Source organism: Oncorhynchus mykiss, chromosome 19, assembly GCF_013265735.2.
Source record: "Oncorhynchus mykiss isolate Arlee chromosome 19, USDA_OmykA_1.1, whole genome shotgun sequence".
Classification (NCBI taxonomy): domain Eukaryota; kingdom Metazoa; phylum Chordata; class Actinopteri; order Salmoniformes; family Salmonidae; genus Oncorhynchus; species Oncorhynchus mykiss.
Window position 1 is genome coordinate 29,710,719 of NC_048583.1, and position 21,451 is coordinate 29,732,169.

The following is a 21,451-nucleotide window of genomic DNA, read 5'->3' on the forward strand; positions in this document are numbered from 1 at the left end:
TGGAATACTCCTCTCTCAAGTCTTCCTTTGTAATGTTCCTAAGATCTGTTATTCGTCATGTGAGTTGAGAGGGGTGTGTCTTGGCTATAAATGATACTAAGAACTGTTTTGTAAGGACTCAGAGAATTCATTTATAGACACTGAATTGATCTGAGAGTCACAGGGCTGTGATGGAGCTCATATAATTAAAGATGGACTTTATGATAACTCTGACTTGTGTGGTGGTTTGCTCTGATGATTTGGTAAATACAGGACATTTCCACTACAGCAATTAAGCTTGGAATGTGCTGAGTGCAGAGAAAGCGATCACATGTGGCAGGCGTTGATAAGGGGAGAGAGCCATGGATTAGTGATGAAGTTGGTCGAGGTCAGGTCACATTAAGGCAGAAAGAAAAGCTTATGGCCGTATTACTTTGTTTCCTGCCTAGCAGTAAAGATGCCATGTTTGTTCAGATGTGTAGGAGGAGACTCAGCCTGGGAGAAATGGTTAGATATCAGTGCTTGTGTGAACAACGTCTTCGTCTAATGCAGCTGTATTGATTCCTCCGGGGAAGAATACACTTGGTTTAAGCTTTCATAGTGTCCGAGTTTTTAGTCTGAGAATTAGAACCTAACACCAATTCCTATTCACTGTGTATCACTGTTTACATTATTTTGAAAGGGTAGTCTATAGTTTAAGATTGCAGATCTTAAGATCCGCATTAGGGGAAACAGGGCCTCCTTCAGTGTGGTCATTTTGTGTTGATTTATTCTGCTGTTCTGTCACGCGTGTTCAATGATGTCTGGTTTTTGCAGTAACCTCTTTGTTGTAATATCCCAAACAGTTTCACCACTTAAGGAGTCCAGCTTTAATGCTCTCGTTCTAACAAAACCTGTGTGTGTGCAGCTTTGTCCATGGTGTACCATAAGAAGTTCATGCGTGTGGTTCTGACCAACCCTCTGGCCATCCGAGTCACAGCCAGACACTCCTGGGACGACACCAACAACCACATGCTCACCCTCACCGCCTTCAGTCACCTCTGCAAGAAGGTATACCCCCAATACTCCAAATCACCCTCATATCATCCTCACGTTTGCCTATATAGACTACTAATAACATTAAAAACATTTTGTAGTTGCATACAGTATATCAGGGTATAGGTCAATTCCATTTCAATTCACTCAATTCTGGAATTTACCTGAAATTCCAATTCCATTTTTTTAATTGAAAGAATTGGAATTGGAATTTCAGTTTAATTCCTGAATTGACTGAATGAAAATGGAACCCCAACCCTACTGAATGCAGTTGTCTAAAGTCTGTTCCTCCATTGTATTGTGTTGATATATTTCCCTCTGCCCCTAGGCAACCACCACAGTGACGGTATACATCCCAGAAGCCTCTCTGTTGTGTAGGTCCTCCTCCTTCACCTTCACGCTACAGAACTCCTGCCCCGAGGGACTCCAAATCGTCTATGTCTCCCAACAGCCAATCAGTGACCACGAATGGATCCACGCGGATCCAGAGGATCACATGGACAACAAGAGGCTCTTCAACCTGCCTGTGAGAGATAGAGACACACTGGGTTACAGGCATGCGATCAATGTTTTATTAGTTGACCTGTGTGCAGATAATGAGATGCGTGTGTGTGTGCTTCAGGTGAACTACCGGCCTCCCTCCCAACTAGGTGTTTTAATCCCAACCTCAGACAACATCTATAACGCTGACCCAAGTCATCCCCGCCCCAGACAGCACTACCCCATCTCCAAGGTGAGCACAGGTCACAAGGTTCACGCACGTCAGCACTACCTTGTCTCCAAGCTGAGCAAGTCTTGTATTGTTGTGCAGTGTAACTTAACCAAGTGTCTATGTGTGCTTCTGTGTTGTGTTTCGCATTGGGTGTAAGCTGTGATACATAGTGTCTGTGGGTGACAAATTGTGTGCCTTCCTCCAGAACTCTGGTCGGTATAAGCAGTGTGCAGGGAAAAGGTCCGCAGAGGAATGTGGCTGCACAGACATACTGAAAGTCTCTCCTCTAGCCATCAACTCTGACTGCAGACAGAGGGTACACATCTGCATCAGTGTGATCAATCATCAATGTCTTCCGAAAACAAAACAATTACATATAAAGTACCAGTCAAAAGTTTGGACCTGTTCTTTTTTTACTTTGTAGAATAGTAGTGAAGACATCAAAACTATGAAATAATCATGTAGTAACCAAATCAAAAAATATGTTATATTCTTCAAAGTAGCCACCCTTTGCCTTGATGGCAGCTTTGCACACTCTTGGCATTCTCTCAACCAGCTTCCTGAGGTAGTCACCTGGAATGCATTTCAATAAACAGGTGTGCCTTGTTAAAAGTTCATTTGTGGAATTTCTTTATTTAATGCGTTGAGCCAATCAGTTGTGTTATGACAAGGTAGGGGTGGTATAGAGAAGATAGCCCTATTTGGTAAAAGACCAAGTCCATATTATGGCAAGAACAGCTTCAATAAGCAAATTCCATATGTGTTATTTCATAGTTTTGATGTCTTCACTATTATTCTACAATGTAGAAAATAGATCAATCAAGAATAACCCTTGAATGAGTAGGTGTGTCCAAACTTCTGACTGGTACTATACATTAAATATTGTAACATTTATAACACAAAACAATATTGAATATGCTATACACTCATATTTAGTACCACTTAGTGGAATATATTAAAGTATTGTCTTAATGTAACTGTGCATTCTGCATAATTCAGTCTTGTCGGCTGCGAACATGAATGAAATCATATAAAAATCGTATATTGGTTAAAAAGTATTTTAGTCTTTCCCATGTCCTCTGTGTTGTACTGTAGGTGCTGAGGCTAACGTTTCCTGTGACTGACTTCAAAATCACCCTGTTCCTGAGGAGAACCAACCACGCTGACCACCCGCTCTGCTCTCCTTACTTTGTTACTGTCACAGAGGTCAACAACCGGACCAGCTGGAAGGTCACAGGTCAGTCTCATCCCAGAAGGTTTTGCAATATAAGGATGTTTTTAAAGATGGAATCAGCTTTAGGGGAAACAGCACCACTGTCCGCCCCAGCACCTTTGTTTTTGTTTTGTGGCTGAAATGAAGGCGAGGCGCGTCGAGTAAAAAATATATAATTTGCAGTACACATTCTGCTGTTCTATCGCATGTTAAATTTTTATTTAACTTGTCAAGTCAGTTAAGATGATGGCCTACCCCGACCAAACCCTTCCCTAACCCGGATGACAATTGTGCTCCGCCCTATGGGACTCCCGATCATGGCCGGGTTGTGATACAGCCCGGGAGCGAACCCGGCTCTGTAGTAACGCCTCTAGCACTGCGAAGCAGTGCCTTAGAATGCTGTGCCACTCGGTCCCCCAAATGATGTCCGAGTCTGGAAAAAAACAGCGTTTGTTGTTTGCAGTAACGTATTTTGTTGTTGGGGCCTCTCGAGTGGGGCAGCAGTCTAAGGCACTGCGTCGCAGTGCTAGAGGCGTCACTACAGATCCGAGTTCGATCCCACTGACACGGCTGGCCTACGGGTTAAGCGGGCACAGTGTCAAGACTGTAACAACCAATTGGATATCACTAAATTGGGGCGAAAAAGGGGTAAAAACTACAAATTGTTTTTGTAATATCCCAAACGGACGTGGCAGTTTCACCATTCAGGATTGCAACTTTAAAATGTGAAAAATATATTTTCAACCAGAAAAACTGATTTCAACCAGAAAAGGGTGTGATCATGACTTCCCTTGCAAAATGTTGCCTAATGGCAGGTCTCTAGTGCACTATAGTGAAACACACATTCTCTGTTGTTAACCCGTCTTTCCCATCCTTTGTGTTGGTAGGGACCCATGCCACCCCCACCATGGACAGGATGAGACAATATCTTGAAGACAGTCTAAAGAACAATCTCTACAACCCAGAAGGACTGCAGATCAGCCTATATGTAAATCATCTACAGTCTCCCTGACGATATGACATAAATTGAATATAAATTGTAAAACAGTTGAGTGTAATCTGAAAACGTCTGCATAGACATACTGTCATTTCAGTCATGCGAATTGTGCTATGAAATAGCAGTTTCCATCTGGGGTTTCATTATGACAATGTTATAAATATAATATTTCTCCAACCTAACAACCACCACCATTATTTTCCACAGGGCTCTGAGCTTTTCCACTTCCGTATCTCTGTCATTCCTGGAGTTGTGTTGTGTGACCTGGTGGAGGAGGTACAGGTGAGGAACCTTGTAGCTTTTACACTGAAGTCAGTAACGAATAAAAAAAGAGGAAGAGCAAGATAACCTCCGGCCCTCACCTATTTCTCTCCTTCCTTTCTCGCTCTCGCTTTCTCTCTCTTTCCATACGGGTAGATCTACGTAGACGAGCCTCCGCTGGCGTTCCCAACCCAACACCTCGTCAACAACATGGCAGCCATCATCCTGGGAGGCCTGCTGCTCTTTGGCTTCCTTCTCATATACAACGGTGTTGCCATGCCAACCAAGAGCAGCATCAAAACCCTCCTCAAGAAACACAAGCCCACCATCTCGCCAACCAGAACCCAGAACTCTACCACGACACAGGGACCCGAGTAGGATTTTACAGTTCGGCATTGTAAGAGTGTGTTATAGAGTTGTACGTTCCATTTTTAGCCTTTTAACCTAAGTATGAGATGTAAATGTTTTTAGTGTTCAGATTGATCCTTTTTTCAAATTTGTGTTCCATGACATTTGTATTTGGGAAAGATTGAAAGAAACTAGCAAAGATGAAAAGGTACAAATGAAAGGAAAAACACATGCTCGGAGTGGGTTTTATTGGTTGTTGCTGTGTTTTCAAAGAAAATACAAACTGTAAAAAACGTTTTCACAAAAAGTTAACCAGGATTTGTCTGACTTTGTCAGATACAACCTACCAGAATATAATGTAGTAGTATTGCATATTATCTCAGGCCTATAGGAGTAGTCGGGAAGGATCCATAAAGAAAACACATCACTCATAGTCGTGAGTACGTAGTAACCCATATTAAAGTGAAATGCTGCATAGGAGCAGCTACAGTGGCTTGTGAAAGTATTCACCCCCTTAGCATTTTTCCTATTTTGTTGCCTTACAACCTGGAATTAAAATTGATTTTTTGGGGGGGTTGTATCATTTGATTTACACAACATGCCTACTACTTTGAAGATGCAACATATTTTTTGGGTGACACAAACAAGAAATAAGACAAAAAAAATTAAAACTTGAGCATGCATAACTATTCACCCCCTCCTAAGTCAATACTTTGTAGAGACACATTTTTCAGCAATTACAGCTGCAGGTCTCTTGGGGTATGTGTCTATAAGCTTGGCACATCTAGCCACTGGTATTTTTGCCCATTATTCAAGGCAGAACTGCTCCAGCTCCTTCAAGTTGGATGGGTTCCGCTGGTGTACAGCAATCTTTAAGTCATACCGCAGATTCTCAACTGGATTTAGGTCTGGGCTTTGACTAGGCCATTCCAAAACATTTAAATGTGTCCCTTAAACCACTCGAGTGTTGCTTTAGCAGTATGCATAGGGTCATTGTCCTGCTGGAAGGTGAACCTCCGTCCCAGTCTCAAATCTCTGTAAGACTGAAACAGGTTTCCCTCAAGAATTTCCTGTATTTAGTGCCATCCATCATTCCTTCAAATCTGACCAGTTTCCCAGTCCCTGCCGATGAAAAACACCCCCGCAGCATGATGCTGCCACCACCATGCTTCATTGTGGGGATGGTATTCTCGGGGTGATGAGAGGTGTTGGGTTTGCGCCAGACATAGAGTTTTCCTTGATGGACAAAAAGCTACATTTTAGTCTCAACTGACCAGAGTACCTTCTTCCATATGTTTGGGGAGTCTTCCACATGCCTTTTGGTGAACTTTTTTGCTTATTTTTTTCTTTAAGCAATGGCTTTTTTCTCTTCCGTAAAGCCCAGCTCTGTGGAGTGTACGGCTTAAAGTGGTCCTATGGACAGATATTCCAATCTCCGCTGTGGAGCTTTGCAGCTCCTTCTGGGTTATCTTTGGTCTCTTTGTTTTCTCTCTGATTAATGCCCTCCTTGCCCGGTCCGTGAGTTTTGGTGTGCGGCCCTCTCTTGGCATATTTGTTGTGGTGCCATATTCTTCTATTTTTTTAATAATGGATTTAATGGTGCTCCGTGGGATGTTCAAAGTTTCTGGTATTTTTTTATAAACCAACCCTGATCTGTACTTCTCCACAACTTTGTCCCTGACCTGTTTGGAGAGCTCCTTGGTCTTCATGGTGCTGCTTGCTTGGTGGTGTTGCAGACTCTGGGGCCTTTCAGAACAGGTGTATGTATACTGAGATCATGTCACAGATCATGTGACACTTAAATATTGTCCACCTGTGTGCAATCTAACTAATTAAGTGACTTCTGAAGGTAATTGGTTGCACCAGATCTTATTTAGGGGCTTCATAGCAAAGGGGGTGAATACAAATGCGCTCACCACTTTTCTGAGTTTTAATCTTTTTTCATTTCATTTCACCAATTTGGACTATTTTGTGTATGTCCATTACATGAAAACCAAATAAAAATCAATTTAAATTGCAGGTTGTAATGGAATAAAATTGAAAAAAACGCCAAGGGGGTTGAATACTTTTGCAAGGCACTGTATAAGCAATAAATGGGAAAAACAAAGGGGACGTAGCAGATGTGATATTTCATTTTCAAATGGGTTACAATTAGGTTAAGGTAAGGGTAAAACCAAAGACTATTATAACTATATAATATTATAACTATAATATTATAAACTATTATATTGACAAGATAGTCGAGTGACCACTAACATTGGAAATGAGTGTCCTCAAAGATGGAAGCACTGTATTGTCTTTGATGGAAGGCAGGCCAAAGGAGTCGAGATCAGGTGGGACTATTCTAGCCAATGAGAGGGCAGATACACGTGTGAACAAAAGGCACAACTCAGATTAAGTTAAAAAAAAATTAGGTTTCCGAAATGCCACATGCGTTCACTTATATCAATGCATTCATAACAACCTAACCATTTTGAAACTTTTATTTGATCAAGTAAGCAATTCAAGTTTTTCTTATCCAAATTCGACTCATTGTCCTCCATAAAAAATTCCTCACTTTGCGGTCTTATTTTCGTGGACAGATTTTGGGCAAAGTAAACCCTCTCGCTTCATCTCTTCCTCTGCTCAAACTCATGATGTCAGCCCGGTTGGCATCAACTGTCTGTGCTCCCATTGGTCATCCTGAGCTGTTCAAGCTCCTCCTCCAGGCTTCTAATTCGCTGCAGGAGTTCGGCCCTGTCCTGCTGTGCCCTGAGCTCTGCCTGCCGCTTGGCATCCTGGATCTTCCTCTCATACCAGCACTCCAGCTGAGTGGACACTGTCTCAAAGAACCTCTGGGTCACCTGCAACAAAGATACATGAAGTGAGTGAAGAAGAAGTTACCCCTTCTCCAAACACAACCCCGTCCCAGAATCCAAGTGAAAAGGAATCATTGGTCCACAGCCCACCAGAGGGCAATGTGAAGCCATTGATATAGTATTCACCACAGCTATCTTGTCATCAGTTACCTCCATGGCGTGTAGGTTGTTTCTCTCCTGACTGAATGTGGGCTCAGGGGGTCTGTCCATGAAGAACTCTAGGGTCCTGGTCCCGACACTGGGTGGTCTCATCAGGCCGCGCGTCCTGATCCGGTCACGGAGGTGCTTCTTGTGGTGCCAGCCATGGCTGTCCTGGCCCCGGCCCTGCTTCCAGTTGCTGGTGGGAGACTGGCTGCTGCTGACACTGCTGGAGCAGCCATCCCAGATCAGCCCCGGAATGTGATTGTCGAGCAGTTCTGGATGCTGACACCGGGTGGCGGTAGAGCTCAGGAGGATTCCTGGGTGATGGCGTTGAGCTAGCAGAGGGAGAAGAGTAGTGTTCTGGTCGTCATCTGAGAAGGGAGGAACGAGAAATGGAGCTTGTTTTTGTGATTTGATTTCTGGAACCACCTTCCCATGTCTCATTCTCATTTCATGCTCCTCCTAACACCCACCTGGTGATCTGTCCAGCTTCAGCTCAAAGTACTTCCTGCCCGACCCCTGACCCTGGCCCTGCTCCATTGCCGGACTGTGTGGCGCATTGTGGGTGATTGAAGGCGAGGGTGAAGGGCATGACAGCAGGTTGACGTAGTTAGCCAGAGAGCTGTTGCTGTCCCCAGAGAAGACAGAGAGCAGGGGGAGGCACTCTGAGTCTCCATCGTCCCCCACAGACTGCTCCACAGACGGAGAGGGGAGCAGCTTGTAGTACTGGGGGTGGGCTGGGAGGTGGAGGTCCATATCCTGGATCTGAGTCATGCACCACCTCTTCAACTCCTGGGTTGCTGCTGCCTGCTTGGGGTGTGAACACCAGAGAGACAAATTGTGTGCCTTCTGGGTAGTGTAACTTTTGATTTCACCTAATTTTAACATTCTGTCATAAAGAGCACATGTTCAACTTCATAAAAAACGATTTGTCTGGTGGTTAAAGTGGTTAAGTGGTTAAATAAGAATATTAATATACTAAGTGCCAAATAAAGTAACAGGGTTGACTGTAACATGGTTGAGGATTTCACCTCGAAACAGCCATTAATCCTTTAGGCGCGGTAAAGGAAGTTTGTTGTGTGCAACAGGGAGAGACAATTGAAAGTAAGCTTCACCCAAAATGTTTTATCATTAAAACATTTCTAGCCTGTCTTTACTGTGAGTAACTGGGTTGACATGTTGTGTTCGACTTGCTCACTTTTCCACCACAAAACATGTTCAAAAAGAGTACAACCAGCTCACCTGCTTTTACACTATAGTTTTACTATTAGATGTTACATTTTTCTTTAGAGACAATTTTTTTTTAATTTTATATATAATAGTTTCTACACATTAAAATGAGAATTGTGTGTGGACATCCAGAGAAACATAGGGGTTAGGGTGACTGCTGCCTGCTTGGTGTGTGAACAACCAGAGAAACATAGGGGTTAGGGTGACTGCTGCCTGCTTGGTGTGTGAACAACCAGAGAAACATAGGGGTTAGGGTGACTGCTGCCTGCTTGGTGTGTGGACATCCAGAGAAACATAGGGGTTAGGGTGACTGCTGCCTGCTTGGTGTGTGAACAACCAGAGAAACATAGGGGTTAGGGTGACTGCTGCCTGCTTGGTGTGTGAACAACCAGAGAAACATAGGGGTTAGGGTGACTGCTGCCTGCTTGGTGTGTGGACAACCAGAGAAACATAGGGGTTAGGGTGACTGCTGCCTGCTTGGTGTGTGAACAACCAGAGAAACATAGGGGTTAGGGTGACTGCTGCCTGCTTGGTGTGTGAACAACCAGAGAAACATAGGGGTTAGGGTGACTGCTGCCTGCTTGGTGTGTGAACAACCAGAGAAACATAGGGGTTATGGTGACTGCTGCCTGCTTGGTGTGTGAACAACCAGAGAAACATAGGGGTTAGGGTGACTGCTGCCTGTTTTGTGTGTGAACAACCAGAGAAACATAGGGGTTAGGGTGACTGCTGCCTGCTTGGTGTGTGAACAACCAGAGAAACATAGGGGTTAGGGTGACTGCTGCCTGTTTTGTGTGTGAACAACCAGAGAAACATAGGGGTTAGGGTGACTGCTGCCTGCTTGGTGTGTGAACAACCAGAGAAACATAGGGGTTAGGGTGACTGCTGCCTGCTTGGTGTGTGGACAACCAGAGAAACATAGGGGTTAGGGTGACTGCTGCCTTCTTGGTGTGTGAACAACCAGAGAAACATAGGGGTTAGGGTGACTGCTGCCTGCTTGGTGTGTGAACACCCAGAGACACATAGGGGTTAGGGTGACTGCTGCCTGCTTGGTGTGTGAACAACCAGAGAAACATAGGGGTTAGGGTGACTGCTGCCTGCTTGGTGTGTGAACAACCAGAGAAACATAGGGGTTAGGGTGACTGCTGCCTGCTTGGTGTGTGAACAACCAGAGAAACATAGGGGTTAGGGTGACTGCTGCCTGCTTGGTGTGTGGACAACCAGAGAAACATAGGGGTTAGGGTGACTGCTGCCTGCTTGGTGTGTGGACAACCAGAGAAACATAGGGGTTAGGGTGACTGCTGCCTGCTTGGTGTGTAAATGAACACCAGAAATACATGTTGTCATGTTTTCAGAAGATGTGGGTTAGTGAAGATGTTAGTTAGAGATGTTGTGAATACGTTTCAGACGTTATTACGAAGGGTGAATAAGGCCCTGGTTAAAAGGAGTACACTGTATAGAGAATAGAGTGCCATTTGGGATGAGGATAGAAGGTATATAAGGGTGTGGTTGTGCCATGTAATACAATACCTGTCTCCTCTGTGCCTCCTCTCTGCCCTGGGCAGCTGTCTGGTCCAACCTGTAGAGACACTCCATCCTCTCTGCTGCCACCCTCTCCTGGGTCAACATGTCCAGCACTTTGATCTGATCAACACAACGCCGAACAGCAGCTATCAGTCAAACATAATTCATGGTTGCATCTCAAATAGCATTCAAAAGTGTCGCGTTATAGGGGGAATATGGTGATAAAAAATAATTTACAAAAAGATTTGGTTGCAGCAAATCAAGTCGGACATTTTTCAGTGGATATGACAAACTTTAGAAGCCTTTCAAACCTCAAATACATGACAAGTTTGCATTTCCTGCCTTGCAGGAAAATTCTCAGCCACAAAAGAGTGATCAAATTAAGATGCTACATCTGTATGTCATTCATGTCATTTCCACACAAATGTCCACACAAATTCGAGTGGAGGTTTACAGGCTGTATTTGCAGTTTGTCTTTCTGTATGAGACAGAAAAAGCCATGTGTACAACAAAGTTGATTTGAATTGACTGGTAGCAGACAGGCCTGGTGTATGCTCTTGCGGTCCATCCTCCCAAGCCTAGAATAGACTTGCTCCTGAACCGTCAGCATCTGTGTCCTCATCTCCTCTTTAGTGGCGTTCAGCTCTCCCTCTAGCCTCTTGATCAGGGGCTTACAGTGGCAGCCATTGGCTGGGGCCTGACCAGGCGACACAATCATGTATAATTGTGATATTTGTTTGACACATTTTCTTTAGATTTCTTTCATTGGTTTCTTTCTAAATCTCTTATATTACCAATATCAACAGCAACAACAATACTTCTACTGTACTGTACCGTACCACTACTACCACTTCAGTTATGGACACCCCACCCCTAGGGTTGTAACATTTCAATAACTTCAAGAGGAAATAAAAAGTTGGTAATGGAATATTCTATCTGGGGTTTCACGAAAACCTGGGAATTTTGGAAATGATCGGAATTTTGCAGCGTGGTGACTGACCTGTTTGACATTGCCGTCCTTGTCGCGGTACAGGGTGTATAGCTGATAGGTTTTGCCGTTGTGAGGCGGAGGGGCTTCATCATGTGTACACAGTCTGCTCTTCCTGTGGAGTTCGGGATGGCCATTCATTCTTCTTCTCGGAGTATCCTCTGCCAAGGCCTGGAAGAAGGAGACTTCATTGTCAATTATCTTGCAGAGAACAGAAATGGTCTTCATCCTCACAACCCAATCCCTTGAGACACCCCTAAGCACCTGTTCTTTGAAAAGCTTATGTCTTCTCCTTCTGTGGTAAGGGCTGGTTGGGGTGACTGATGTTTTACTGTAGTGAAGGCGGTGGTGATGATGGTGAGGCAGCCCTGCTCTGCTGGCCCTACGCTCACTACCGTGAGACGCCTCAGCCATGTACCCACTGTCCTGATGAAGGAAACAGCCAGGAGGCAGAGGTGAAGGAGAAGATAACTTTATTGTCCAATTGTACACAAAGGTCCATGAAGGTTCAACTTCCGCTTTACCCCAACCTAATAACTCAAGAGGCACAAATAATGTAAACATCATATTTAACACTGGGTTGGCATACCCCCGTCTACTGTCATCCATTTTTTACCTGTCAATATACACAATATACATAATTTTACCCCCAGACAGCCTTTACCTTGTTGGGCAGAATTTCTTCTCTAGTGACAGACTGGGTTCTGCGTTCTGCCTTCAGCCGGTCCCTTTTCTTCCTCACCATCCTTTCTCTAGTGAAACAGTGAACCTGACCAAAGCACAGGAGAGTAGAAAACTTTCTATACTGTCTGTTGCTACCTCACAGTCCATCCAAGGTGCATAAAATGAAGAACAGACTTGATTACCGACTGGAAAAACTGACTACTCATCGAGGTGCTGGGTAATCATCTGCACTCTTTATACTCCTTAATAAACTGTCACCCTTGGAGGGAAATGTAAGTTCACTAACAGGTGTTTTGATGCCAGAATCAGCTCGTAATGTGTATCAGATCAGTGTGCCATTGGTCTATGTCCAAAGAAACATCTTATGCTGACCTGAGGAGCTCTGGCCAGCAGGAGAGACACGTCTTTGTGGTTGTAGTCTCTGGCCTTGTCCAGGGCAGTCTTCCCTGCCTGGAACACACAGCAATTAATTGAAAGGTTGCGTTGCTGACAAGGTCCCTGCGCTGTTGACAATGCTCCTTTTAAATGCAACCCCCCTATATAGTACACTGGTCAGAAGTACAGCACTGTATGGTAATAGAGTAGCATTTGAGATGCATCCACTTACGTTGTTTCGTGCGTTGCCGTCAGTCCCTGCCTCCAGGAGGAGCTGAACAGTTTTCTTGTGGTTTAGGGCAGCCGCCACATGGAGAGCAGTGTCCCCTAGCTGGGTATAGGAAACAGACAGGTGACTAACCCTAACCCTATCCCCTAGCTGGGCACAGGGAAGAGTTGACTATAGGTGTGAGAGCAGTCAAAGGAGCCCACCCCCCTAGGGTTAGGCAGGATAAGCTGATCCTACATCTATGTAAAGGTTACCTCTACCCAGAGTTGAGCAGTCACTGACTGGACACAGTCTCTCACTGACTGGACACAAACTCTACTGTGGCATCAAACTAAACAAGTAATCAATGACGTGAAAGGAGCTGTAGTAACAATATAAATCAAGCTGGGACCTACCTGGTTTTTCTCCGTAACAGAGCATAAGGCGCCCACCAGAATCTTGATCATGGCCAGGTGATTGTAGCGTGCTGCCACATGCAAACAGGTGTCCCCCACATTGTTCTTGATGTCTGGTCTGGAGCCTCCCAGCAGCAGCACGTGGGCGCTCTGAGCATTGGCATTCTGACAGGCCAGGTGGAGAGCTGTGTTTCCTGCCTAAGAACAAACACACAAAGACTAGTGTGGCAGAACCGAGCCGTCAAGGTGGAAAATCTGTCGATGTGGCCTTGAGCAAGGCACTTAAAACCTCTCTGGGATAGGCGGGACAGTCGCGTCCCACTTGGCCAATAGCGAGGGAAAATGCAGAGCGCCAAATTTTTTAAAAATACTATAAAAATCAAACTTTCGTTAAATCACACATGTAAGATACCAAATTATACCAAATCAGGGGCGCCGTACTACCATGACTGACCCTGTGAAAAAACACTGCACCTATCCGGTGTATGTGACACATTTTTTATAAAGATTTCCAGCGACACCCTATTATGGTGCACTACTTCAAAAGGAGTGCACTACATAGGGAATAGGGTGCCATTTGGGATGCACTCTGACAGTGGCATGAAAAACCTGTCAGGCACCAGACAGAAAAACATTTCAGTCCTAATGATTTTTACCATCATTGGTCACAGATCTAGACCCAGCATATTCACATTTGAATTGCTGTACCTTGTTCCTGGCGTGAACGTCAGCTCCAGCCTTGACCAACAGTTTGACTGACTGACAGAAGCCATGCCATGAGACCTCATGGAGCGCCGTGTTGCCGTCCTATCAGAAACAGCGAGACGTAAAGCACTGTCATTAGAAGGAGTGAAACATTTGTTTTTCTAATAATGTCATTTAATTAATATGCCCGGACCTCATATAGATTGCTAATACAGTTCAGGTACATTACATTCCTCCCTGTGTTGTGAATGCTTGTATTTTTGACCCTCCTGTACATTAAATTAAGGAAATGTGACTTTGTCTTCAGACTTGAAGATTCAGTGACATTTCAGTAACATTGCTTCAGATTCCTTCATGTGACATTCAGAGTCTGTGTCCCACGTGGTGCCCTATTCCCTTTATAGTGCAATACATTTGACCAGGGCCAATGGGGACCTACAGTGTATTCGGGAAGTATTCAGACTCCTCGACTTCTCCACATTTTGTTACTTATTCTAAAATTGACGACATATTTTTTTCTTTCCTCATCAATCTACACACAATACCCCATAATGACAAAACAAAAACAGGTTTTAAGAATGGTTTGCAAATATATTCACAATAAAACACTGAAATATCACATTTACATAAGTATTCAGACCCTTTAGTCAGTACTTTGTTGAGGCACCTTTGGCAGCGATTAACAGCCACGAGTCTTCTTGGGTATGACGCTACAAGTTTGGCACACCTGTATTTGGGGAGTTTCTCCCATTCGTCTGTGCAGATCCTCTCAAAGGATGGGGCCAACAGAGATGGCCGCCTCGCTTCGCGTTCTTAGGAAACTATGCAGTATTTTTTTTTTATGTATTATTTCTTACATTGTTAGCCCAGAAAATTTGAAGTGTTATTACATAGGGCCGGGAAGAACTATTGGATATAAGAGCGACGTCAACTTACCAACATTACGGCCAGGAATACGACATTCCCGAGGCGGATCCTCTGTTTTGGACCACCACCCAGGACAATGGATCGGATCCCAGTAGGGATCCTATTTCAGGGGCTGAGTCACTGACTTACTGGTGCTCTTCCATGCCGTTCCTTTTTCAGTCTCTCGGTCCCATTCCTTTACACTTGTGTGTATCAGGTAGTTGTTGTGAAATTGTTAGATTACTTGTTAGATATTACTGCACGGTTGGATGTAGAAGCACAAGCATTTCGCATTAATTGATGCTAACCATGTGTATTTGACCAATACAATTTGATTTGATTTGAAGCTCTGTCAGGTTGGATGGGGAGCTTTGCTGCACAGCTATTTTCAGGTCTCTCCAGAGATGTTTGATCGGGTTCAAGCTGGGCCACTCAAGGACATTCAGTGACTTGTCCCGAAGCCACCCCTGCTTTGTCTTGGCTGTGTGCTTAGGGTCGTTGTCATGTTGGAAGGTGAACCTTCGCCCCAGTCTGAGGTCCTGAGCACTCTGGAGCAGGTTTTCATCAAGGATCTCTCTGTAATTTGCTCCGTTCAGCTTTCCCTCGATTCTGACAGTCTCCCAGTCCCTGCCGCTGAAAAACATCCCCACAACATCTCCACAAAGGAACTATGGAGCTCTTTCAGAGTGACCATTGGGTTCTTGGTCACCTCCCTGACTAAGGCCCTTCTCCACCGATTGCTCAGTTTAGCCGGGCGGCCAGCTCTAGGAAGAGTCTTAGTGGTTCCAAACTTCTTCCATTTAAAAATGGTGGAGGCCACTGTGTTCTTGGGGACCGTCAATGCTGCATAAACATTTTGGTACCCTTCCCCAGATCTGTGCCTCGACACAATGCTCTACAGACAATTTCTTCGACCTCATGGCTTGGTTTTTGCTCTGACATGCACTGTCAACAACTTATATAGACAGGTGTGTGCCTTTCCAAATCATGTACAATCAATTGAATTTACCACAGGTGGACTCCAATCAAGTTGTAGAAACATCTCAAGAATGACCAATGGAAGCAGGATGCACCGGAGCTCAATTTCGAGTCTCATTGCAAAGGGTCTGAATACTTATGTAAACACGTTTCACTGTATATTTGCACAAATTTCTAAAAACCTTTGTCATTATGGGGTATTGTGTGTAGATTAAGAGGGAAAAAATGAATTTATTCCATTTTAGAATAAGGCTGTAACATGACAAAATGTGTAAAAAGTCAGAGTCTGAATACTTTCCCGAATGCACTATATACAGTTGAAGGTGATTGAAGTTTACATACACTTAATTAAGTTGGAGTCAACCATTCCACACATTTCTTGTTAACAAACTATAGTTTTGGCAAGTCAGTTAGGAAATCTACTTTGTGCATGACACATAATGACCACTTTTTCCAACAATTGTTTACAGACAGATGAGTTCACTTATAATTCACTGTATCACAATTCCAGTGGGTCAGAAGTTTACATACACTAAGTTGACTGTGCCTTTAAACAGTCAGGGCTTTAGAAGCTCCTGATAGGCTAATTGACATCATTTGAGTCAATTGGAGGTGTACCTGTGGATGTATTTCAAGACCTACCTTCAAACTCAGTTTCTCTTTGCTTGACATCATGGGAAAATCAAAAGAAATCAGCCAAGACCTCAGAAAAAAAATTGTAGACCTCCACAAGGCTGGTTCATCCTTGGGAGCAATTTCCAAACATCTGAAGGTACCACGTTCATCTGTACAAACAATAGTACACAAGTATAAACACCATGGGACCATGCAGCTGTCATACCGCTGAGGAAGGAGACACGTTCTGTCTCCTAAAGATGAACGTGCTTTGGTGCGAAAAGTGCAAATCAATCCCAGAACAACAGCAAAGGACCTTGTGAAGATGCTGGAGGAAACAGGTACATAAGTATCTATATCCACAGTAAAACGAGTCCTATATCAACATAACCTGAAAGGCCGCTTAGCAAGGAAGAAGCCACTGCTCCAAAAACCGCCATAAAAAAGCCAGACTACGGTTTGCAACTGCACATGGGGACAAAGATCATACTTTTTGGAGAAATGTCCTCTGGTCTGATGAAACAAAAATAGAACTGTTTGAACATAATGACCATCGTTATGTTTGGGGGAAAAATCAGAAGAACACCATCCCGACCGTGAAGCACGGGGGTGGCAGCATCATGTTGTGGGAGTGCTTTGCTGCAAGAGGGACTGGTGCACTTCACAAAATAGATGGCATCATGAGGAAGGAAAATTATGTGGATATATTGAAGCAACATCTCAAGACATCAGTCAGGAAGTTAAAGCTTGGTCGCAAATGGGTCTTCCAAATGGACAATGACCCCAAGCATACTTCCAAAGTTGTGGCAAAATGACTTAATTAAGGACAACAAAGTCAAGGTATTGGATTAACCATCACAAAGCCCTGACCTCAATCCCATAGAAAATGTGTGGGTAGAACTGAAAAAGTGTGTGCAAAAAAGGATGCCTACAAACCTGACTCAGTTACACCAGCTCTGTCAGGAGGAATGGGCCAAAATTCACCCAACTTATTGTGGGAAGCTTGTGGAAGGCTACCCGAAACCTTTGACCCAAGTTAAACAATTTAAAGGCAATGCTACCAAATACAAATTGAGTGTATGTAAACTTCTGACTCACTGGGAATGTGATGAAATAAATAAAAGCTGAAATAAGTCATTCTCTCTACTATTATTCTGACATTTCATATTCTTAAAATAAAGTGGTGATCCTAGCTGACCTAAAACAGGGAATTTTTACTAGGATTAAATGTCAGAAATGGTGAAAAACTGAGTTTAAATGTATTTGGCTAAGGTGTATGTAAACTTCCGACTTCAACTGTATTGGGACAGATCCAGATTCAGAGACATTTCTCTCCCTCACCTTGTCCTGCAGGTCTAGAGCGCAGCCTCCCTTGATGAGTCCGTCTATGATATCACTGTTCCCCACCATGGCTGCTCGGTGGAGGGCTGTCTGGTGGCCCTGTGATGACAGAAGGACATGGGCCTGGACTGCCTCCCTGTCACTCATCACTGCTCACTACTGTCAACACAACACACAGAATACTAACGTTAAACACACACGTGTACGCATGGACGCACACATGCATACACACGCACACAAATGCATGCACGCACGAGCACACACATCACTAATGTACAACCCAACACACAACATACATTACACACTGAGGTTAAAATGATAAAAATGATAAACTCTATCTCAATCACAAAAATAGTGCATCAACCTCCAACACGCAATCTAAGATAAAAAGCCATTCATCTCTATGTACCAAATGAAGTCTGGTATGATCACGTAAAGATAGTGTAATGGGATGAAAAACTAATCTGGGTAACAAAAACATGATCTAATAGGGATTATTGTTTGCTGTATCAGATCATCAAGAATGATTTCATTATTTTTTTTTAAATAACATCAAGGACAATATCTAATGGTCGATATGATGAATATATTTAAAATCTAAATGGTCAATATTTTTTATCTGATCTGAAAGCATTGTCTTACCTCATCCAGGATGTCCGTGTTCCAGCAGGATGTATCCCAATTCCAGATTGACCCTTTAAAAAGGTCAGGGTGCAGCAGGATGCCTGAGAAAAGTCAAACAACAAACCGACGACTGATGGGCTCAATCCAAATACGTATTATAAAAAATATATAATATGCCCTCTCCTTACAAAAGGCATTACAGCATTGTAGTAGGCAAATAAACATCGACTGAAATGAGCTCAGCTAGACTGTAAACTGCAAGTAGTCACTCACTCCTCACACAACTGTAATCTGCTGCTCTCGGACAGAGTGCCCGCTGTGTGTGCATGCGTGTGCACATCCACGTGCATATGTACATGGTCATGTGTGTATGCCAGCCAGTATGTGCATTGGTGAATGTGTGTGTGTGTGTGTGTGTGTGTGTGTGTGTGTCTGTGTGTGTGTGTGTGTGTGTGTGTTGGCGAGTCTGTGGGTGTGTGTGTCTACGTACGTATGTGTGTGCCAGCTAGCAGAATTAAAGGCAGTAAACAACCCCATGCATAATCCACAGGGGGGAAGCGGAGGAGATCCTGCTAGCTGGCTCTGCTATCTATCTGTTACAGATAAAGGCTGGGAGTGGAACACAGAGCAGAGAGGGAGCAGAGAGGGTTAAACCCTGCCCTGATACCACCACACAACCGCTCTGCCTCCAGACCACCCAGTATAAGCTATAGGCACAGAAGTGAATTGTATGATCGCTATGGTTATAAACCTGTCGGGATTATAAAATGACAGGGTAAAATAGATTGCTATTATGCATAGTGTTTCCTCATCTACCATTTGACTCGCCCCTGTCACTCCAATGTGTCCCAAATGGCACCCTATTCCCTTTAAAGTGCATGGGGCCCTGGTAAAAAATGAGTGCACTATAAAGGGAATAGGGTGTGATTTGGGATGCAACGCAAGTTTCCCCCCTTGGCTTAAGCCCTAATTAAAAATTATTCTCACTCTGCGTCTGTCCTCCCTCCACCTTGGACTATTAGGAGACATCTCCTGGTTTCATTTTTCTCCTCTCACTCCCTCTACCCCCCTCCCTATATTGCCTCTCTATCCATCACCCACTCAGTCAGAGAGTGTGACCAATGTGTGCATCAGATCAGTGCACAAGTGAGATTTACACCACAGAGACAGAGCTATGACAGCAACACAGTGAGATATCCATCCATTTAACAAAGGCTTGATGGTAAAGTCTTCCAGTACAGTCAGAGAGGCAGGCAGAGGAGAGGAAAGGCAGTGACCCTGCTATGGGGCTTTAGTTGCCCTGTTCCAGATGTTGACTTCCTACCACTGCAGCTGTACACCGGGATGGACAGATGGAGGAAGGTTGAACTGGTTTCTGCTTGCTTTGCTGAATGCCTGGATCTACATTATGTTGTTCTAGTTATTTCATACAACAAACTGTGTGAAAAGTCTGCTCAGCTGATGTGAGAAGTGTATTTCACAATGTTTTTTGTATATCCACAGTCATATTGTCTTTTGCCTTGACATTAGTAGCTGATTTGGTTTTGGGTGCCGAGATACGGTATGAAAGTGATGCGTAGTTTTCAATGAAATAGCCTTGTAGTTTTTTACTTTTTACTCCCATCTTACTACATCCGGACCCGTCCCTTCAGCTCGTGGTGGAGGTTGACACCTCGGACGTCAGAGTGGGGGCTGTCATGTCCCAGCGTTCTGCCCAGGACCAGAAGCTGAATCCCTGCGCTTTCCTTTCCCATCGTCTTAACCCTGTTGAGAGGAACTATGACGTGGGAAATCATGAATTACTCGCAGTTAAGATGGCGTTGTAGGAGTGAATGGCACTGGTTAGAAGGGCAGGAACATCAATTATTGGTGGGGATGGACCAGAAGAACCTGAAATATTGCCACACCTCAAATCCAGGCAGTGCTCTGTTATTCACTCGTTTCACTACCTCCTACCACCCGGGGTCCAAAGGGGGAGGAGCCGCCCAACCGGATGTTTGTCCCGGACTCTGCCCATGCTCCAGTCCTGGAATGGGCACATTCCTCGAGACTCACGTGTCATCCTGGCTCCCGTCGGACCTTGGCTTTCGTCCGACAATGTTTTTGGTGGGCCACCATGGTTCCTGACGTCTCCGCTTTCATTGCCGCCTGCACTGTGTGTGCGCAGAACAAGACTCCGACGCAAGCTCCGGCTGGCCTCCTTCAACTTCTCCCTGTTCCTCACCACGCCTGGTCCTATATATCCTTGGACTTCGTCACGGGTCTCCCTCCATCACATGGCAACATAACCATCCTTATGGTGGTGGATAGGTTTCCCATTTTATCCCCCTTCCTAAGTTGCCCTCAGCTAAGGAGACGGCCCAGCTCATGGTGCAGCACGTCTTCCGGATCCATGGACTTCCGGTCGACATGGTCTCCAATCACGGTCCTCAGTTCTCATCCCGTTTCTGGAAGGCATTCTGCACCCTCATTGGGTCGTCGACCAGCCTGTCCTCTGGTTTTCATCTCCAGTCTAATGGCCAGTCGGAGCGAGCCAATCGGGACCTGGAGACGACACTTCGTTGCCTTATCTCCACCAATACCACCACATGGTCAGCAACTAGTGTGGGTTTATATGCCTGCAAAACCCTTCCCTGTTCTACTACTGGTCTCTCGCCTTTTTAGTGTTCCCTGGGATATCAGCCCCCGCTCTTCCCGGAGCAAGAGGAAGAGGTCAGCATACCTTCTGCCCAGATGTTCGTCCATTGCTGTCGTCATTCCTGGAAGAGTGCCCAGGCTACTCTTCTCAAGACCACCTCCAGGTATCGACGACAGGCAGACTTTCCCTCCGTTTTATCAGCCCTTTCCCCATCTCTAAGGTCCTTAGCCTCTCTGCTGTTTGCCTTCTGTTGCCATCCGGTGTACATGGTGAGGCGCCTAATGAATGTTCGACCTCGAGGCAGGGGATTCCAGGACCTGGTTGACTGGGAGGGTTATGGAGTTGGGTGTTGGGTCCCCGCCAGGAATATCCTGGACCCAGTCCTCATTGCAGACGTCTGCCGTCGACACCCCGGTCGTCAAGTCCCAGGGTAGGACATGTCCCAGGGTAGGACACCAGGTAGCGCCCCTAGAGGGGGAGGGGGGGTACTGTCAAACCCTGATCTGTTTCATCTGTCTTGTGATTGTCTCCAACCCCCAACAGGTGTCTCCCATTACCTAATGTGTATTTATACCTGTGGTTTCTGTCTGTCTGTTGCCAGTTTGTCTTGTCCCGTCAAGTCCTACCAGCGTGTTCCCGTGTACTATCCGCCTCCTGTGTCTGCATCTGGGTCTT

At 44.8% G+C, this 21,451-nt stretch overlaps 2 protein-coding genes across 2 annotated transcripts in view; one reads left to right on the forward strand and one right to left on the reverse strand.

Moving 5' to 3' along the window:
* Window positions 1–4,782, forward strand: part of LOC110497639 (cation channel sperm-associated protein subunit beta) — a 40,943-nt gene extending 36,161 nt beyond the window's left edge. The window contains exons 21-28 of the mRNA XM_021573883.2: window positions 887–1,029; window positions 1,343–1,540; window positions 1,637–1,747; window positions 1,932–2,042; window positions 2,822–2,963; window positions 3,827–3,927; window positions 4,144–4,218; window positions 4,354–4,782. Of these exons, the coding sequence (XP_021429558.2) occupies window positions 887–1,029; window positions 1,343–1,540; window positions 1,637–1,747; window positions 1,932–2,042; window positions 2,822–2,963; window positions 3,827–3,927; window positions 4,144–4,218; window positions 4,354–4,575 (1,103 nt within the window). The 3' untranslated portion in view covers window positions 4,576–4,782. The remainder of the gene's footprint in view (window positions 1–886; window positions 1,030–1,342; window positions 1,541–1,636; window positions 1,748–1,931; window positions 2,043–2,821; window positions 2,964–3,826; window positions 3,928–4,143; window positions 4,219–4,353) is intronic.
* Window positions 4,783–6,343: 1,561 nt separating this feature from the next.
* Window positions 6,344–18,535, reverse strand: LOC110498326 (ankyrin repeat domain-containing protein 6). Its single transcript, XM_021574959.2, has 14 exons — window positions 18,157–18,535; window positions 17,515–17,673; window positions 13,678–13,776; window positions 12,970–13,167; window positions 12,578–12,676; window positions 12,343–12,420; window positions 11,951–12,055; window positions 11,551–11,712; window positions 11,299–11,457; window positions 10,691–10,995; window positions 10,305–10,449; window positions 8,018–8,354; window positions 7,554–7,915; window positions 6,344–7,388 (listed from the first exon to the last, which is right to left on the reverse strand). The coding sequence occupies exons 2-14, from the start codon at window positions 17,659–17,661 to the stop codon at window positions 7,200–7,202; spliced, it is 2,385 nt and encodes a 794-aa protein (XP_021430634.1). The 5' UTR covers window positions 17,662–17,673; window positions 18,157–18,535; the 3' UTR covers window positions 6,344–7,199.
* Window positions 18,536–21,451: the final 2,916 nt, after the last annotated feature.

What these genes read in the sequence shown, in the direction of transcription:
- LOC110498326 (XM_021574959.2), bottom strand. Translation starts at nt 17,661, where the DNA reads ATGAGTGACAGGGAGGCAGTCCAGGCCCATGTCCTTCTGTCATCACAG. An exon ending in ACGGCAACGCACGAAACAAC is followed by an intron (nt 12,421 to 12,577) that starts GTAAGTGGATGC and finishes TGTGTGTTCCAG; the next exon opens with GCAGGGAAGACTGCCCTGGA. An exon ending in GACATGAATGACATACAGAT is followed by an intron (nt 10,450 to 10,690) that starts GTAGCATCTTAA and finishes TTATGTTTGACT; the next exon opens with GATAGCTGCTGTTCGGCGTT.